The 18,382-nt window shown below is 40.2% G+C and overlaps 3 protein-coding genes across 8 annotated transcripts; 1 reads left to right on the top strand and 2 right to left on the bottom strand.

Annotated features, from left to right (window-relative positions):
- Window positions 1-131: 131 nt before the first annotated feature.
- ube2al (ubiquitin conjugating enzyme E2 A, like) lies at window positions 132-4,661 on the top strand. The gene is made up of 6 exons (XM_051404514.1): window positions 132-321; window positions 2,374-2,454; window positions 2,572-2,597; window positions 3,092-3,181; window positions 3,261-3,349; window positions 3,842-4,661. The coding sequence occupies exons 1-6, from the start codon at window positions 278-280 to the stop codon at window positions 3,968-3,970; spliced, it is 459 nt and encodes a 152-aa protein (XP_051260474.1). The 5' UTR covers window positions 132-277; the 3' UTR covers window positions 3,971-4,661.
- Window positions 4,662-6,099: 1,438 nt separating this feature from the next.
- ing1 (inhibitor of growth family, member 1) lies at window positions 6,100-10,168 on the bottom strand. 2 transcript variants are annotated; one of them, XM_051404140.1, is made up of 4 exons: window positions 9,793-10,168; window positions 8,517-8,685; window positions 7,408-7,556; window positions 6,100-7,064 (listed from the first exon to the last, which is right to left on the bottom strand). In XM_051404140.1, exons 2-4 carry the CDS (start codon window positions 8,653-8,655, stop codon window positions 6,429-6,431), a joined length of 924 nt encoding a protein of 307 aa, XP_051260100.1. In that variant the 5' UTR covers window positions 8,656-8,685; window positions 9,793-10,168; the 3' UTR covers window positions 6,100-6,428. The 2 variants fall into 2 exon arrangements, with proteins under 2 accessions (XP_051260100.1, XP_051260101.1); XM_051404141.1 differs by having other exon boundaries at window positions 9,781-9,970.
- Window positions 10,169-10,575: 407 nt separating this feature from the next.
- On the bottom strand, window positions 10,576-17,315 carry naxd (NAD(P)HX dehydratase). 5 transcript variants are annotated; one of them, XM_051404134.1, is made up of 11 exons: window positions 15,796-16,924; window positions 15,207-15,689; window positions 14,768-14,918; window positions 14,592-14,637; window positions 14,389-14,477; window positions 12,913-13,021; window positions 12,353-12,403; window positions 12,159-12,263; window positions 11,875-11,995; window positions 11,602-11,725; window positions 10,576-11,096 (listed from the first exon to the last, which is right to left on the bottom strand). In XM_051404134.1, the coding sequence occupies exons 1-11, from the start codon at window positions 16,307-16,309 to the stop codon at window positions 10,946-10,948; spliced, it is 1,944 nt and encodes a 647-aa protein (XP_051260094.1). In that variant the 5' UTR covers window positions 16,310-16,924; the 3' UTR covers window positions 10,576-10,945. The 5 variants fall into 5 exon arrangements, with proteins under 5 accessions (XP_051260094.1, XP_051260096.1, XP_051260098.1 ...); XM_051404136.1 differs by having other exon boundaries at window positions 15,207-15,653; XM_051404138.1 differs by lacking the exons at window positions 15,207-15,689; window positions 15,796-16,924 and adding an exon at window positions 17,127-17,315.
- Between the last annotated feature and the right edge of the window lie 1,067 nt (window positions 17,316-18,382).

The raw sequence follows: 18,382 nt of genomic DNA, 5'->3' as shown, positions 1-18,382 counted from the left end.
CCAAAACTTATTCAATAAAGGCATCGGATGCCTGTATTGATGTTACATTGCCAGAAAAGTTTGTTTAACTTGGCACTTGAAGTTGTCTCCCACTCCTTCCATGAAGTGGTATCGTCCGGTAAACCTAGCTGGGCTAACCAGAGAGCCCGGATTATCGAGAGAGACGGGCTGCCCCGGGAAGGGAGTCAAATAACCATTAAATACAATATAAGGTTTTTATAAAATAAGCTCCAGTTAACGTATCAGTATTGTCACTACGCGCAACACAAGTTAAGCCATGTCAACCCCGGCTAGAAGGAGACTTATGAGAGATTTTAAACGGTAAGTTGATGGTCAGAAATTGTGCCGATGTCGATAATGTTAGTTAGCTATGATTTGTCAAAAACAGCTAACATTAGCCTAGCTTTCGTTAGCTTGGCATAGCTGATCATTATGTTAAATATAAACCTATTAATTCACCAACACCCACTGTAAAATACGAATGTAACGCAAAAACGGTGTAATTCATCTCAAGTTGTTACGAACCTGAAACATTTAAGTGAAATAACGTCAAAATTGTAGAAGTGCTTCGACCGTAGCTAGAAGCTAACAGTGCTAGATGATACATGCTAACGGGTTAGCGGTAGTCGACTCGGGTTGCTGTCACAGTTTACGGCTGATAGATAACTCTTTAAACCAGCTTACATTTAAATGTCCGTGGCAAGTGACTAGTGATCTGACCATTTTACCACTGGGCAAAACATATTGAATACAACGTGTCCACCGTCAGTGAAGCTAGTCTCTTTAACATTAACACGCTGCTCACCAACGTTAACGTTAGCTGTGTTGAAACCATACGGGTCTTATAAAACTATTTACTTAATCAAAGTTTGGTTGGTGTTAGGTGTTATTTTTTTAATGGATCGAGATCAAACAGCACGAACTATTGTCCCAGAGGAATATGAATATATGTTGAACGTGAGTAGATCAGCATTAAACCATAGCGGAAGCAACAATGTAGACTCGGGCTGCATTTTCTAAAGTCACTAACAGTGAAGAACACTTTGTTTTTTGAACCCAAGAACAAGCTGTACAATGTGCCAAAGTGAGTAAATAAATCCCTCTATATGCCAATTTAAATTATCCTGGTGATTGTAGGGTTCCCAAAGGAAATGAAGTTGTGATAAGTGTCTGAGTAAGATACAAAGAAACCTTTATTATCCAGTAATGATTCTGTTACTGACAGCAGTAGAATTAGTTAGATGTGTGTCCTAAGGGTTGTTGAAAGAGGTGCAAGAGATTAACATTGTAGTATTAACCTTTTACTACAATGTTCTTGTTTTGCTTGGGTCAATATGACCCATGATATTGATAAAAAGAAATTGTGTGGACCTCAGAACAATAGCTGCTGTTTCATCTACAGCTAATGGGGATTCTAATAAACAAATTTTATCTATATAATGCCCAGAAGCCTAATTTCTCTTACTTTAATACCAGTGAGATGTTGATTTTAGGGTAAGGTTAATCATAAACTGAGACAAACCACTTTATTAAAACTTCAAGCTGCCACAATGTCAGTGTCTGTAATCTCTATAAACCACATCTTCACATGAGTGCAGAATCTGGAGGCAATGGACAAGATTTTGGTATCTGAAGTTCTGGTTCTGGTTTCCTTTTGTAGCCAGAGTAGTATTGACCAATCATGTTTGCAAGCAGGTAAACACCTTTTGTAGATTTATCTGCATTCAGATGTGTCTGTTTATAGAGAATAGCTGATATGTCGTCTCTCAACTCCAGCTCCAGTCTTGCGTCTAAAGTTGCTTATTGGACTATAAATAATGAGCGGCAAACAAAAGAGCTAGTCTTGGCCAGATATCTGCTGGCTACACCGGAAGCCCTGAAACGTTGGCTGTTAAATGATGGTGAGATGATTACTGAAGGTTTTTGAGAATACGTAGTACTTAATAAGAAACTACAATGTCCAATATTTACATGATATATGGCACTGACTTGGTTTATTTGCAGAGACAGTTGCATAGTTGCCATTGTGATATCTATCTATCTATCTACTATATATATATATATATATAAGAGAGAGAGAGAGAGAGATATTTGTTCAATGTTTGCATTTTGTGAAAACTAAAAGGGTTACATGTGGCACAACCGGGGTGGGAAATAATTAGAGTAATTTTTTAATGTGGTCATTGAGTCTGCTTACTCTAGCAAAGAGTCTGCTGTACCTGCCACATCAGTTGGTAGGTTTATGTTTATTTGAAATATTAAATATGGTTGTGTCACCTTACTGTTGTCTGGCAGAATAAATGTAACTTCCTGTTAGTGAAGTATATTTTAGAGGTCTTGATATAACATTCTCCTTTTGTTTTTGTTATGAAGGCTACAAGAGGACCCTCCAGCTGGGGTTAGTGGTGCTCCATCTGAAAACAACATCATGGTGTGGAATGCAGTCATATTTGGGTAAGATATTGATGCACAGCCTTAATATGGACATACATGTTTCCCAAATGCATATCTTGTAATTTTGTCTGTGAAATGCAAAATGAATGAACATTTTTTTCCCTTTGAACCTCACAGCCCTGAAGGAACTCCCTTTGAGGATGGTAAGTTTCTCACTGTGATCATTTACTGTTTTGTGTAGTAAGGCACATTATAACATAGTAACTTCACCACATCCAAACCCTCTGCTTTGAAAATTACTATGTAGATGCCAGTTGCTAAACAACTCACTAAAATTATGTTTTTCTACTTGTATTACTGTGATACTTCAACCAAGATCTAATTCAGGAGAATCATACAGAACTCACTATGTAATTTAAATAATATGAAACGCACTGTCTGCTTACCTTATAATCAAGAAAATGTCACAAATGAAGAAAGTATTTCAACAGCCACTGTCCTATTTAAAGTCATGTTTTTCATTTCCACCTTTGAAGATTATTCCTGAGGAGTTTTTCTACAGTTGTTAAACCTGTAGTATACAACGTTAGAAGTCACTGCTCCAGCACATTTTTTCTGCCTTAAAACATTCCTCCACACACAATCAGGTTTCATGGCTCATAAATACATTTTTTGTGTATTGTCGTCTTTGTTTCAGGTACATTTAAACTCATTGTAGAGTTCACAGAAGAATACCCCAACAAACCCCCCACAGTACGATTTGTGTCAAAGATGTTTCATCCAAATGGTAGGAATATTGTCTTATCACCTAGCATGGTACAATGATGATATAGGTGGGTAGTGTATAATTGTGTTTTTATCTACAGTCTATGCAGATGGCAGTATATGTTTGGACATCCTACAGAATCGTTGGAGTCCCACTTATGATGTCTCCTCTATTCTTACATCTATCCAGGTAAATAGTAAACAACAATACAATAATAGATGTTGTAAATGCAGGCACACCTTATCTTACAGTGACATCACACAGAGAAAACAAACCCTATCTGCAACTCTGAGAAGCTGTAACCATGATATATTTGGCATTTTGACTAAAATTGCTATACAATTTTCTATTGTTAGACAAAAAAAAAAATCACTGACTGATAAAGTAATACACTAGGAAAAGGCAATTATGAATTTACTGCTAAGGTCTACAACTAATAATTTTCAGTATTCGTTAATTTTTTTGATTATTATCTTGATTAATCAACTGTTAAATAAATATATTTACTTATATTTATTGGTTGTTCCATATACTATTCAGTGGTAAAAATAATTTACTACAAAACAAAACTAAAGCCCAGTTTAACAAACAAATGCCAACATGTGCAGCTGTGTAACTAAGATGCAGATGAATGGATTGATGAAACATTCTCACCTTCCTCGTTTATCTTCCTCTCCCCAGTCCCTGCTTGATGAACCAAACCCCAACAGTCCAGCCAACAGCCAGGCAGCTCAGCTGTACCAGGAGAACAAGCGGGAGTACGAGAAACGTGTGTCTGCCATTGTAGAACAAAGCTGGAGAGACAGTTGACCTGACAATCGTGATAGCTGCTCTCTCCATTGTTAAGCTGTGTGTGCTGCAAGTTTTAGTGGAGTACCTCTTAATTTTTGGGCCCCCCCCCACCTTTTTGATTTTAAGCTTTTATGCACTTTACCTCCAACCTCCCGTTATAAAACATTTGTTTTTTCTGCCCACCAAGAGGGATTTATTTTTTCTATTCTATCCCCCTTTTCCAGTCCATCAGGGGAACTGTGCTGAATCTTGCCTTGATGTTTTGTCAGTATGGACTTGTGGGCCATTATCCCCAAATTTCTGGTGTGTTCTAACTTGCTGTAATAACACCCCATGACTAATTATGTTAGATGTCTTGGAGGGTGTATTAATCAAATCATGGGTCCTATTCTGTTGTGCTCCTCATCTTTTCTGTCAGTTTGTTTTCACAAGGCAGTTTGTCTGGGGTCCAATGTGATCATCCTACCTTTCCTTGGGAGAATGAGCAGCCTGAGCATCACGGACTACAACTAAATCAGACATCTTTACACCAAGTCTTTTGCTGTGTTGTGAACTCTGTTACATGCATGACAGAAAGAGTGTATTCACGTTCCTGTTCAGTACTCATGTATATAAGAAACCTGCAACTGAATTTATGTACAGATTTTGCACTGGTTGTCCCCCATGTCATTTTTTCAGCACTTGTAAATAAAAAAAAAAGGTAAATTCATCCTCATGTGAGAAGCGTTTTATTTGTATTTGATGTAATTACTTTTCTTGCTTTGACTGAGTTTGTATGAGATTTATATGTTAAGAAGACCCAGAAATCAATCTGAGGCACTGCCATGACGCAAACCATGGCTTTGTATATGAATATAATCCATCTATCCATTTAATAACGGCACTAAATAACATGGGAGTTAAATCCTTGCTTATCATCAAATGACTAGGTGAGTTGGTGTCCAAACCAACATGATCATAATAAGCCAGTAATAATAATTATCTGCTTGTCATGGCCAATACTGATAAAATAACCAATGTCACATTTATAATCTGTAGTTTTTACACACCTCAGAGTACGAAAGTTTAGCAGACAGTTGATTTAATATTCCGCAGCTCTGATCAAATCTATCTGACATCTCTACTATCAACAACAAACTCCAGTTCTGACTCTTCAAATGTTTATTTTTTCTAGTAAGGTTAAAGCTATGAATTGTTTTGTATAAGAATTAATGATAAATTATTATTAATATCAACCAATAATTTATCGGCTGTAATTTTATTATAACGATAACTTCTAAAAATGGAAATTTTCCATTATTGGCTGATAATTTATCTGTCCCAATGATTATTTTAATTATTTTGCATCTATTAGAGCAGTTTAAGATGTGAATCTTTAATGTTTGTTTCCGCTTGTATTCAGTAATTCAGAGGAATATAGACTCAGTTGTCTGAAATATGTGTTTACTATATAGTGCACTATATTTACACCATTTTATTTGAACAGTGTGTGAAATGTTATACTCCATATTGTAGTTCACATTTTCAATTGTACGTTAATACAATACTCACACTCAAAGGTGAGTCTAAGTTACAGTCCTTTTAGTACAAAATGTCCTCATGTTGGTCTCTCTGCTGCGGCTGAGCAAGCAAAAAGTATCCACTGAAATACCATAAATACAGCTTGTAAGGTAATTAATTGTATTGTGTAACTTAGACTGCTGGAGCCTCATATTAGCTTTTACTTAACTTTACAAGTCAGAACATAGAACATGGACTTTGGATTTTGTCCCCACATCACATACATTCCTGGCCAGTACTGACAGGCAATGACCAATCACCTTTCAATAACCATTAAGTGTTGTATTAAAAAATGCATGAATAAATCCAACCTTTAAACCTGCAGTAACTAACACTTTTAACTTGTTAAACAGTTGCTTACTTTCATATCTAGCAGATTCAGAGCAACATTATCATTAATTTGAAGTTGTGTTTCTGACCACTTGATGAATTTAAGTCTAATATTCACTCACACTCACGCTGTTTTTGGTCTCTACCAGACAAATATCTGGCTCTACAGCTGCTTTATTCACCACTTTGTTCACCAGCAAGTGTGCGTCTGTGCACTGATTCTTCACTCGACCCTTAATGATGTCATAAACATAAAATTCTTCTTTGTTTAGAAAGGTTTTATTTATTATTGAGCATATGTGATGGAGTAGGTGTGTGCATGCATGATGAAAACAACTGGGGAAGTGCATGACAGCTGGTTACATGCAGGTTGTATTGTACTAAATCCATTCTTTACAAATGATCCTAACCAGGAGGGAGCTATCTTGTTTCTCAGCTATGCAGCAGTTATAAAAATAACTATTTACAAGTTCCCTCTCATCATTTTTTTTACTTTTTAAAACAGCATTGACAGTAAATGGAAACAAGGGCGTGACATAAAAATACATATTTACTCAACAGTGTTCATTGGGCCGGACAGAGCGAGCTACCTGTTGTATGCCCTCTCCTTCTTGGCCCTCTCTAAGGCCTTGTCCATGGTCTTCTCATTCTCACCTCTACACTTGGGGCAGTACCACTTCCCCTTGGGCTTATGATGGAGCCCGACACAGGAGAAATGAAACCACTCAATGGGGCATTCGTCGTTGTCGCAGCCGATCATCTCGCCGTAGGACACCTGCTCACACAGGCAGTATGTTGGCTCGTCTGGATCGATGGGCAGGTCTGGGGGGGACACTTCTCTTTCACTCTTCGCTTTTGACCTTTTCTTCTTCTTTGAAGATGTTTTGGCTCTCTTTTCCCGGGATGCCCCCAGACCCACTTCTTCCGCGTGGTCCAGACCCCCGTAACTTTCCCGATTTTCGCCATTTTTCTGACGTCTTGAGCGTTTCCCTCCAGCTTTGTCCCCGCCACCTGAGCCTGGGGTAACCTCATCGCGCTTCTTGTCATGGTGGCTGGTTTTGCCTGGAGTGATGGTGGCGGATGAGGATGACGACATCATGGACGCTGCAGTGGTTGTCATGCACGTTGTTGTGGGAACATGGCTCTCTGGGACTTCTTGAGAGGAGAGGAGAAGTTCAGAGTGCCAGTCTATTTGTCGCGTTCGGTTCTCAACCAACTCCACCTGAAACAAAGAAAGTTCATATATTAGTGTAAAGCTCTACCTGCTGTCGTTTGGAGTACATGTGGACAACAATTAGGTCATGGCCTGCCTTGGATAAACCATATGTTTTGAAGATTTTCTATGTGAAAAGAAGTTGAAAATGGAAAATGGTAAACCCTAATACACTCCAATACAAAAGGGCCTTTTAGCGGACTCATAAAACCTTTTTTCCTGTTTATTTACTCGGGGTAGATTTTCTGAGCACACATGTTCCAGGGAAGCATTTCTCTGTGCTCACAGTTACACAAGCTCACACCTGGAAGTTTGCCATGGAGCAGCTGCATGGTGTGTGTGTGTTACGTACCATTTGACCAGCAATCTGGATCTTCTCATCTCCGAGCTCTTGACTGCGAATCAGCGCCCTCTGAATGGATAACTGAAGCTTTCTCCTCTGAAGTGAGTCAGCTTCCCGGCGATACCGTTCATACGCATCATCAAGCTCCTTCAGAACATCTGCCAGAGAAGAAATGGAGAGGGGAAAAAAATGAAGCAGGAATAAGAATAATGAAAATAGACATATTTTCTAAAAGTACACAGAAGAAAATTATTACTTATCATAGTACATAATTTTCTTGACTGTCCATTATTAGCTCTTTTCCATACACATATGCTGGCTCGGCGCGAGTAAATCAAATAAATAAAATGTTGTCTTCTTACTACTGCATTATAATATTTGTGAAGTTTAAAAAGGTTATGAAACACCTGGAGACCGATCTGTCGGTTTAGTCTCTGGTTAACAAACTGTTGATCAAGCATGCCACATGGCTAATACAGGAGGCGAGACTGACTACTTTTGGGGGATGGTAATGAAACTGCTGCGAGAGCACAGTGGTTGCAGTGAGGCTCGATCTAGTGAGAGAGGTTAAGAGCCGGTGGGTTCAGACATGCAGCTACAATGTAGTGTGTAACTGTACATTATAGCTACATGTCTGCAATGTACTATGTAATTTGTTAAGTGTTCGGTTTGTACACTCGGTAGGTACCTGCTAATTTACCTGGATTAATAAAAAATAAACAGGAAATAATATAGATGATACAGGAGTGCAGTTTTTTTTATTTCAGATATAGATATACATTCATTTATAAATGTAAGTCTACTCTCCATATTTGCTGAATTGCATGCTCACCTGCAATGCACATTCAAGACAAAGATAATATTGCTGTATTACCTGTTGACCACTGTACACGCTCTCTCTAAAGTACTGTAGAAGAACTGTAGAATTCCTGTTTACCCAATATCATACTAAAACAAACAGCAGCAACATATACATTTCTGAATGTATGACATTCTCAGTTACGGTATCTGTAATGTAAATCCATTAATGTTATGTATGTTACAATATGATTTTGGTAACCTCTTTAGAAAGACTTGAAAGAGCAGATCTGCACTGTACAGCTTTTTTTTTTTTTTACCTTGATACTTGGCATCAATTTCCTTCATGAGGGACACACTCCTCTGCAAATCAAAAGGTAGTGACTCCACCAGGTCCAAATACTCCTCAACATAATTCACAACAACGTGGCTCGGGTCTCCATTGGCCGGGTTCAACATTGCGGCTCCAGGACGCACCAACAGCTGCACCTGTTAACAACAAATCATTATTATTACAGTTTGTATTGTTGCTGTGAAGTTAGTGCTCCTGCAGCTTTAAAGGCTCAACGTTGCACAAAATATATACATATATATATATATTTTATATATATATATATATATATATATATAATGATAAGTATATCATTCTGCACCGTGTCTTGTTTCCCAGTATAGATGATGTGAAACCAGTACGGAAATATCGACCACAGTGGTCAAACTGTGAAAGGGGGAGGGGGCAACAAACCAGCCATCCTGAAAATTGCTACGTGTACTATAAACCTGCCAACAGAGAGCTTACTGGTTTGGGAGCGATGGAAAACAACTGAGCTGAAGGAGAATATAACCAAACAAGAGCCAAGTGGCTGCAGATGTTTAACCAAGCACTCAGAGTCTTATGTAAGGTCGGAGAAGACAACAAAGCTAAACAGTAACATTAACATTAACGAGCCAGAAGCCCCGTTGAACTCACGGTAACAACTAGAAAACCTTATTAAGGATGTGGATGCGTAATAAGCTGCCACATTAATGTGAAATTCACCACAGTTCACTGCTGAGTTTAATATTTTTAAAGTTAAATGTTACTCACGATAGCTAGCTAACACCGCCTACAGCTAACGTTACCCCCCTGGTGAGGTTGCGTTAACGTCAAGTAACGTTATACCAACTTTTCCGTCTCCACAAGTTTTGCGTTTGACTGCTAACAAATATATTCTCTAAATGAAGTATGAGTTTACCGCTCAATCAAACTACCGTTAGCTCCAATGTGTCGGGAGGTTTTAATGTGACAAACACGAAGATCAACGCTGAGAGAGAGGTTTAACTTCACTCACCCACAACGTAAACAATCTCACAACACCTTAATAAACCAAACAGACAAACGACGGAGAGACGCGAACATTATAAGCAATCATTTTGACACTTTACGCGGTCTTAACATGTCCATCATGTTTCGATGTAACTGTTAGCCAAATTAGCTTCTGCTAGCTTTTCGCGCATAACGTTACTGAACGAGCAGCGACATTAATCACAACCAGAACACACATTCAACAGAACTTCACTAAACTTGTGTAGTTGGCTGCTTACAAAGGAAGTTACCTGCGTGGATATCGGTAGTTTTTCTGCTCGGTGTGACACTCCGTGATGCTGCTCTCGGTCCTGTTGCTAACGCTAGGTCGTGTGTAAAGAGGACCACTGTAGACCCCAGCGTTAGCCCAGCAGTGGCTAACGTTAGCGGTTAGAGCCTGAGTCGATACTGTTAGCTGTGCGCATGTCCACGACCCAGCAGCTATAGCAACCAGATACAGGTTCGATACCTTCACTGGAGAGCACAACGCTTCACACAACGCTTCTTCTCAGCAGCTTTATATAATTCATTGTTTCTCTAACAATACATGTTATGTTACCACTCCGTGATTCTCGCTCAATAGCAGAATTTGGTTTGCTTTGGCACGTACAGTATCTGCTCTCATAAGATGTCACTGTGGTTGTTGGTTTCCATGTTCTCAGTCAATATTGCCATCATGTGGCAACAAAGGTATGTTGCCATAATGTAGGCTAGTGTTTGTGTCAGTGGGGGCCGCCAGATGAAATGAGTAAACAGAAAAACATAAAAACAAAAAAAAAATAAAACCGACTCATTTACAAACAATTCTTATAATGGAGAACATAAATACTGAATCTTATCAAATGATGAAAGATTTCAAATATAAATGGAATTATTATTGCATTAATAAAGTCAATCTGTTTTTTGTTTTTTGACATTTGCTGTTGTATTGTCATAAGAAATCTTGCAAAAATTGAGGCCCAGCCATAAGCTAATGCCATTTGGGTATGCTTGGGAACCCCTGCTGCACCACATCCAAGAACTGGTTCAAAAAGTCAGACAAAATATTATTTATTTCAAAAACAGGTTTCTGGTTTACCGTGGCCCTGTTTGTCTTACCATCTCAGTCTCTTTGGTGGGCTGCGGAAAATGTAGCTTTAGTGAATTAATTCATAATTCTACTTGACAGATGGAAGACAGTGTTTGTTGGTTTTCTTACAGAGTTCATTTAATACACCTAAAACAACGTCAGTGCACCACATTTTAAGTGCTGTCTTTGAAAGCATAGTCCACACCTTCATTCAAATTCAGCTTGATGAGAACATTTTCTACTAGCCCACCCATAGGTTATATTAACAGCTTTTAAGAATGCAAATCTGAGTATGTATTTATAGCTTTTAAAACTATTTATTTCAGTTGGCCTTTTCAGCTTTCAAAGAGCTTTTTGAAGGCTGATCCAATCTCCTGGATCATGTCCGATGTGGTAGTGGACCTGCCATGTCGCTGGAACGCTTGACTGTTGCACTGTCTTGTAAGAGAGCAGGCTCCATATGCTGCAACCACCGATGGATTCACACTGGGGGACGACATATACATAAACATATATTTAAATCTGTAAAATATTACACTTGAATAACTTTTTTCACAGTCTAAAACCCAAGTATATTCAGTTTACTATCACACATGACAAAGAAAAGCAGCAAACAAATAAAAAAATGTTTATTTCATTTTTAAAAATTGATTAGTTAGTCGACTAATCGTTTCAGCTCAACAACAAACAAACATCCCTATATTCTAGTCAACTGAATACCACTTGCGAAACTCGCGAAAATGCTAAATGCATGTTTGGTTTGTTCTTTCAGGGCTACTGTGGAAACTGAGGTTCAACATGGCAGACTGTAGAAAAGAGCCTGCTCCCTCTGTAGACGGCTAACCAACTTGTTATCTTATTTTCAGGTGATTATACACTAATGAACACATAGTTATGGACATCATATTCAATCTCTGCCAACAGATCCTCCTAAATGTTACACACTGGACCTTCAAAACACAATGCAAAAAACAGCCAATCATGTGTTCACCTTCTCAATAGTCCAGCTGCAGAGGCAGCATGGGCCCAGTGTGCCAAAACTCCCAAAGATCCAGATAGAAGATCACCCTGTCCACCACATCTTCTCCCACTGCCTTCAATGCTGCATGAGATCACTGGAAACAAGAAGCCACAGTCACCAAACTAAAAGAGCTCTGAAGCTTCTCAGAATTTATATGTGAGTAGTGATTAACAAGAATAGAAAAGGTGAAATATTGGGTTTCATAAATATTGCTTTTATACTGTATATGGGGTTTATACTAACCCTTACTGCCATCTGTAATGATATCCTGTTCTCCTTTTAGCACCAGAGTGAGGTTGCCCATGGCTACACTGAGCTGCAGGACATTGCGTTGATGATCATTGCTGTCCATGGGCTCATGGTGCTGAGACAGCAACACACACACACACACACACACACACACACACACACACACACACACACACACACACACACAGAGACAAGACAAATACATTAACACACAGAATTATATGTTATATGTCATCAGTAGGTGAACTGAACCAACTGAACTCAGCAGAGAGACCCACCAGGGACTCGTACAGTCGGGTAAACTCCATGAAGTTAGGTGTAAGGATGCCCTTCGGATACCCTTGAATGACAGATGGTTGCTGTGTTACTAGCCATAAGCCGTCCTGTTAAAAACAAACATTCAGGGTCAGTGATTGTGTATAGCTATGCAAATAAAAACCCATCTGTTCAATAGCTGAAACCTGAGACTTACTGCATCAATGACTATAGGGATATCTCTGGCTTTAGACTTCTCTATCACCTCCTAAAAGAGACAGAAAAAAAGTGTTACAATGTTTAATTAAATGTAATGTTCTCTTTAGGCTACACTAAACAAAAGCTTTATGTGCACATATACATGTTTCAAATTGGGCCACAAGTCCAACTGCACAGTAAAATGGCCCTATTTACCCAAAAGACAGTAGTTTCACATGTATGAGTTTCTTTACCCACAACAGACTGAAAGATTCAAGTTCAAAGTGTCACTAATATCACAGGCTTCTTTCAGAGAAAGATGTAATCACCAGTAAGAGAAATTTCTCAAATTTCTTTGAAATTCTCAGAAGTTTATAAAGCTATGAAATTACACATTTCACCATTATCAGTCACAGGGAGCCACAACATGAGGAGTTGTGTTGTTGCAGCTTAAAATCCGTCACTGTATTCTAACAACTGTTAAAAATGTGACTTTAGCTCAGTTTAGTTTTGTGGTTATGCACAAGCAGATGGCCTAAGAGTTTTGAGTGCAAGGGAGAGTGAATATGTTCCACATGCCTTGGCTGTTTTCAGTAACAAGTCTTCTCTCCCTAGACCTGGTCCCACCACAAGGCCGTGCAGTCTTGGGAGCCATTTTTCTATCTCTTCGACTGCGTTAGGACTGTCCCTTCGTAAACACAGACACAAACAAAGACACACACGTCAGATGTGTTCAAATGCTCTTACTTTCCAAAAGCTATTTGCTCTTTTATGCCTTGTGCAAAATAATCCTGATTTTTGTTGATAAAAAGTCTTGTGAATCGATTTTACCATGGTAACCATGCACACACACATACACACACAAACACAAACACACACAAACGAGGTGAAGACCAGGAGTTGAAAAGAGGGATGTGTACAAGCCTCAAAATTGTGTCTTGCACAAATGTCTGCTTTAGTTCGCAGACATTTTGGAATATCATAGCAGGAAAAGCTCAGGTGTAATTGCAACTGCATCCCATTTAGGTGAGTTACAGGGTCCTGGTATTGTACAAGCTGGCCCACTGTCATATTCTCACTTACTGAGACACTGAGACCATCGTTGACAAAATGTGTTTCAGCTGTTCTTTTTCCTGCCATTACAAGTTAAAGACGGCTGAACACCAGGACCCTGGAACGAGTTCACCTGAATGGAATGCAGCAGTTATTAGTTTGTTTTTTATACTATGAGTCAAAAAATACCTGTTCTGTCACATGTCAGGAGATATTCATCTTAAATTGTGGCTGTGGGTGGTGGTAAAATGTGCAGCTGAAAACGTTACTATAATTTACTTAACTATGAAGCATAATAACCCTTCTCAAGGTACATTTTTTACAGTTGTTCCTAATCACTCAAGCTGATTCTCCAAGTATACTGAACAGTGTGCTCGTGGCCTATCATCACACCTTCATGGTGGCTTTTTGTCAGCTTCAAGCGCAGTAAGTGCACTGACCGAGGACAAACATATCGATTTCTCACTGGAAGTTCCTTGACCCCCAGAATTAACATTAAAAGAGCATGATGGAAATTCATAGTTGAATAGTCCATCTACAGCAATGGAATTACTTTTTTTTAATTTAAAAAACAAACAAAAACAAACTAATTGATAGCGGCAGCTGAAGAGTGACAGGGTTGGGGCACCGGCTCTACCAGGTGAGCTATCCAGGTTGCTGGCTTAAAGACAACAAAGAGCTTACAGGCATTATGGCAAGCCATAAACCAATTCTCACCTCATCATAGAATGATAGTGAGAAAGCACCATCATAACAACAGGCTAACTATAGGACTTCATTATGAAGGTTTACAACTTTTATAATGCATTCATGCAGGTATCTATACTACATTACTACATTTGTCACTAAAGTTTGAATTCAATGTGATTTGTGAGTACATACAATCAGCCTTACTTAATGTAATTCTTCTATAAATGTTCAGATTTAAAACTCCAATGAAAGAATGGTGTTTGGTCACAATGACATTCAGATAATAATTGTGCTGAGGGGATCTGTACTTACAGAACAGGGTGAACGATGAGCTCAGGACTGTATGATTTGATTACAGTTGCAGCATCTTTGGTGCAGAACACATGAGACAAGTCAGCCCCCTTGAGACAAGACAAAGATACAGTCAGTCCACCAGAACTAGACTTTAACTAAAACAATATAATTTCAGGTAACATGATTAATGTTTCAGACGCATAAACAGAATGACTGCTTACCACTTTTAATGCTGAGATGGCAGCAAAGTATGGAGCTCCAGTATAGCTTCAGAGGATGGACATGGACACATGGACACAGAAGAATTAGGGAAGAAGTTCTACAGAGTAACAAACACTTTAAACTTTTGTTTGGTGAATGATATATTGAGGAAGAGCGGTTAGTTTGTGCAACGTACTCTTGGCATCCTCCAATGATCCCAATACGTCCATCTTGTCCCTTGTGCTTTTTGGATGTCAGTGGAGGGACAATGCTTTTAATCAGTGAGAGGAGGTCATCATCCATGCCTCTGTGTGACGTAGACCCCAAACTGTAGTAGCGTTCAAACACTGAGGACATAAACAAAAGTGTTTAAAGTGTGGAATACTTGTTTGGCCCAAGTTTTTATCTTCCAGACACAAAATGACAAAACATTTGGCAACAAAAAAAACATCAAAACTGAGATAACAATGTGCTGTAAATGAAGATAAATGAACAAACCACCTAAAAAAAGAAAACCAGCGTAATGGAGTGACGGCTCCATCACTGAGCCTTCACATTACAGCGGCTACGCCTTTAATTTAGTTTTCTCTCCACATTACCCCTCGAGGCTGCACACATGACACCGAAACTAATACCTAGTGCCTGCGGATCAGGGTTCAAAAGTTGACTTTGTTGGGTGAAACAGTCTGTCTGGGGTGAAGGGCGTCTGACGTGACCGGATTGGCCACGTGTACACGACGGGGAGGCACTGGAGAACACAGGAGCACGGGTAGGAGGAGCTGTTCTGGAGGGAGTGGCCGCAGAGCTGGGCCTGGAGGAGGAGATGCTGGAGAACATCTGGCCGAGCATCTGAAGCATGTGCAGCTCTCTGGTGTGTTCGGCTTCTCTGCGGCGGTCCTCTGCCTGCAAGCGCTGCTCCTCCATGCGGTAGAAGTTCTCCTCGGCCTGGGTACTCTGCTCCAGGAACTGCTCCATTAGTTTCTCCATGGGGAAGTTGGCACGCCGCTTCCTTGGTCGCTTAGGTGTTCTGGCTGACAAGTTACTGGCCGGCTGGCTGCTGTTATGTGGCCTTACTGAAGCGCCTGAAGTGGAGAGGGGGGAGACTTTATGTGAAGCACCTTTTGGGCATACACAATCAGATCATCAGTATTAGTAATGATAAAAAAAATTAAAAAAAACACACAGCATCCGACCAATTCATGCGTACAAGGAGGGAGCACTTACTGTTATTGCCCACTGTCACTTTAACTGGAATAGATATGGGAACAGTTGGGTACTCCAACTTCACTTCAGTCTCTGCAGGATAAGGACACTCCCCTGTGCTCTCCGAGTATACATCCTGAGCATCCTCTCCATCCTCCTCCAGGCCGTCCACGGCCTCCTCTCCTCCCGCACCGCTGTCTATGAACTCCTGGGGGTCAAGAGCGGGCCGGTTGCTCAGGATCCTCTCCATGGTGTCATAAAACTTACAGATCTTGTGATACTGCCCGTTGTTCCGTAGATTGCCTTCCTTCGCTAACAGGTACTGTCTCTTGAGGCTTTTGATCCGCACCCTGCATTGTTCCGGTGTCCTCTCAAACCCCATCGCCGCCAGCCGCCGGGAGACGTCGCGGTACACGAAGCTGTTTCGGAAGTTTCCATCCAGCGCCGTCTGGATGTCCTGCTCCCCCCAGATGTTCAACAAGGTCCTCGTCTCCACGTCCGACCACAGGAAGCCCCGCGTTGTGTTGGCTTGCATAGCGGATCCAACCAGAGCTCGCCCAGAGTAACCCTCCGCCAGCAGGAGTTGAATGGAGATGTTGACACTGCGGATTATGATGGACGTCTGGTCTGGATCTTTGCTCCTAGCTGCATCAAAGCCGCGGGGCGCCGCTAACCCCAAACAGCGTCAACAGCGACAACTGGCCTCGTAGGCAGCTCGGGAGGATTGTTAATTATAGTTTTTAACATGGGAACATCACAGTAGCTTGTAAAAATCAACTATTTGTATGCTAGCTAAAGCCTAGCTGTCTATGTTTATCCTTTTACGTCGATAGCAAAATGCGTAGCGTAGTACTTTGAAATAAACTGACTGGGGATCGGTGCCCGCGAGCCCCCTTCGCTGCCTCAACCGTCATTGGGGAAATTACAGAACTGACCTCTGATCAGTCATCTGAGGGGAACTTCACCTTTCTCCGCCTGCTTCTCCGCCCCATGCTAGGTGTCTGCGGGGTCCTAGTGACCCTGGCTACACAACCAACTACCTGTCAACTCCACGACCAACATGGGGGAAAACGGCACCATACAGCGTTATATAACGACGGATAGCGTAGCTAACAGCAATGAAATAATAATATTTTCACATTTTCCTTCACTTTACCTTTCTCATTCAAACAGACCAACGTGGCGACAATCGACAGCGCAACTGTGATAAAGCAAAAGGCGAACATGTGAGTCTGTGGCGGCGTGTTGTGATTCATTCTCGGCTCTACCTGCAGCCACCGACACACGGAGCTCTTCCACGAGTAGAAAGCCCACCCCCACTCTGGTTGTGGTTGTACCACCGTGCTTCTTACCTAAACTAGCAGTGCGTTTGAGCGCGGACAGCTGTACAGAAGTGATCCTGGTCATGAGGCGCTCTGACCCAGCACAGCGATACAGGAAGATAACAGCTTATGGTGCCTTTACAGGCTGCTCGGACAATCCTACATCCCGCTCAGTTGTCAACAATCGAGGTGTCAGCACAGTGGAGCAACCAAAGCGGAGCAACCAAAGCGGAAGTACCTTGAAGCTGCACTTCGTCTAATGGCCACTAGGTGTTGGTTGGACCCATTGACAGGATAAATAAAATATAATACAATATAATATAACATGAGGGCACTTATGACCCCCATCATCTACTGAAAACTAAACACACAATAGTTCCTTTGATTTTTTTTTATGTATTGTTAGTACTCTCATTTATTTCTGGGTTTGAAACATTCACAGTATATATATAAAATAAAATAAAAACTCTTGTATGGTAAATGTGATACTGTCCCCTGGTGGAAATAAAGAAACGTAAATACATCACCTATGGGAACTTGTAGCTGTGTATGTACAATGCCAGGCCTGTATATGGTTCGTATTTTTGAATATGCAGATGTTCCGACCTTAAATCATAAAGATAATTTGTTGCTGACTAAATGTATTTATTTATTTATTTTAAATAATAACATTAACGTTGCACTTAATGAGTTTGCTTTTTTTTTGCCCTAGTTTTTTGCAAGTATCTGCAGTCACACAATTTGAGAACAATAACACAAACATACTTTTTATACAAAATCCTCCACAATAACTTTTAATTCTTAAGTGTCTAAAAATGCAAACTCATGGTAAAATCATCATAAAATATATCTTGTACACTTGCTGAGCAGCAGAGAGGGATAAAGTACTGCACATGAGTTCATGAAACTAGAATTGTTTTAAAATCTTACAGGTCAACTCCAAATTGAAAATACAGACGGTATTGTTACTGTTATTGAGTAAAATAAAGCCTACTCTAATCATTCATTAAGACTTCAACGGTGCTGCATAAAGTAGGCCTATATGCTTTAATTATTTTGATAATGACCTCTCAAGTGGAAAAGCCTATTTAACCTTCCTTGAAGAGTTATTTCCGCAGTCTTTGTCAAGAGGCCCAATTCCTCTACCTAAATATTTATTTCGATAGAGGAATCAATGCGGTCATGGTCAAGCTCTAGTGTAAAAGATACCACCCGCCCACAGAGCTGATCTATGACTAACCAACAACTGCAGAATTAGTTTGTTCCCTGAGTGTAGTCTTGTAGGC

The sequence above is a fragment of the Dicentrarchus labrax genome, unplaced genomic scaffold, assembly GCF_905237075.1.
Source record: "Dicentrarchus labrax unplaced genomic scaffold, dlabrax2021, whole genome shotgun sequence".
Lineage (NCBI taxonomy): Eukaryota > Metazoa > Chordata > Actinopteri > Moronidae > Dicentrarchus > Dicentrarchus labrax.
The sequence above is the reverse complement of the archived record's forward strand: the minus strand, read 5'-3'. Positions and strand labels throughout refer to the sequence as shown.

Bases quoted from the DNA above. Each gene is read 5' to 3' on its own strand.
- ube2al (XM_051404514.1), top strand. From the start codon at position 278: ATGTCAACCCCGGCTAGAAGGAGACTTATGAGAGATTTTAAACG. The intron at 2,598-3,091 runs GTAAGTTTCTCA...TCTTTGTTTCAG, and splicing joins AGGAACTCCCTTTGAGGATG to GTACATTTAAACTCATTGTA. The intron at 3,182-3,260 runs GTAGGAATATTG...TTTTATCTACAG, and splicing joins AAAGATGTTTCATCCAAATG to TCTATGCAGATGGCAGTATA.
- ing1 (XM_051404140.1), bottom strand. From the start codon at position 8,655: ATGTTGAACCCGGCCAATGGAGACCCGAGCCACGTTGTTGTGAATTAT. The intron at 7,557-8,516 runs GTAAAAAAAAAA...CTTCTCTGGCAG, and splicing joins AATTGATGCCAAGTATCAAG to ATGTTCTGAAGGAGCTTGAT. The intron at 7,065-7,407 runs GTACGTAACACA...TCTTTGTTTCAG, and splicing joins TCCAGATTGCTGGTCAAATG to GTGGAGTTGGTTGAGAACCG.
- naxd (XM_051404134.1), bottom strand. From the start codon at position 16,309: ATGCAAGCCAACACAACGCGGGGCTTCCTGTGGTCGGACGTGGAGACG. The intron at 12,264-12,352 runs GTAAGTCTCAGG...TGTTTTTAACAG, and splicing joins TCCCTATAGTCATTGATGCA to GACGGCTTATGGCTAGTAAC. The intron at 11,097-11,601 runs GTGAACACATGA...GTCGTCCCCCAG, and splicing joins GCAGCTGGACTATTGAGAAG to TGTGAATCCATCGGTGGTTG.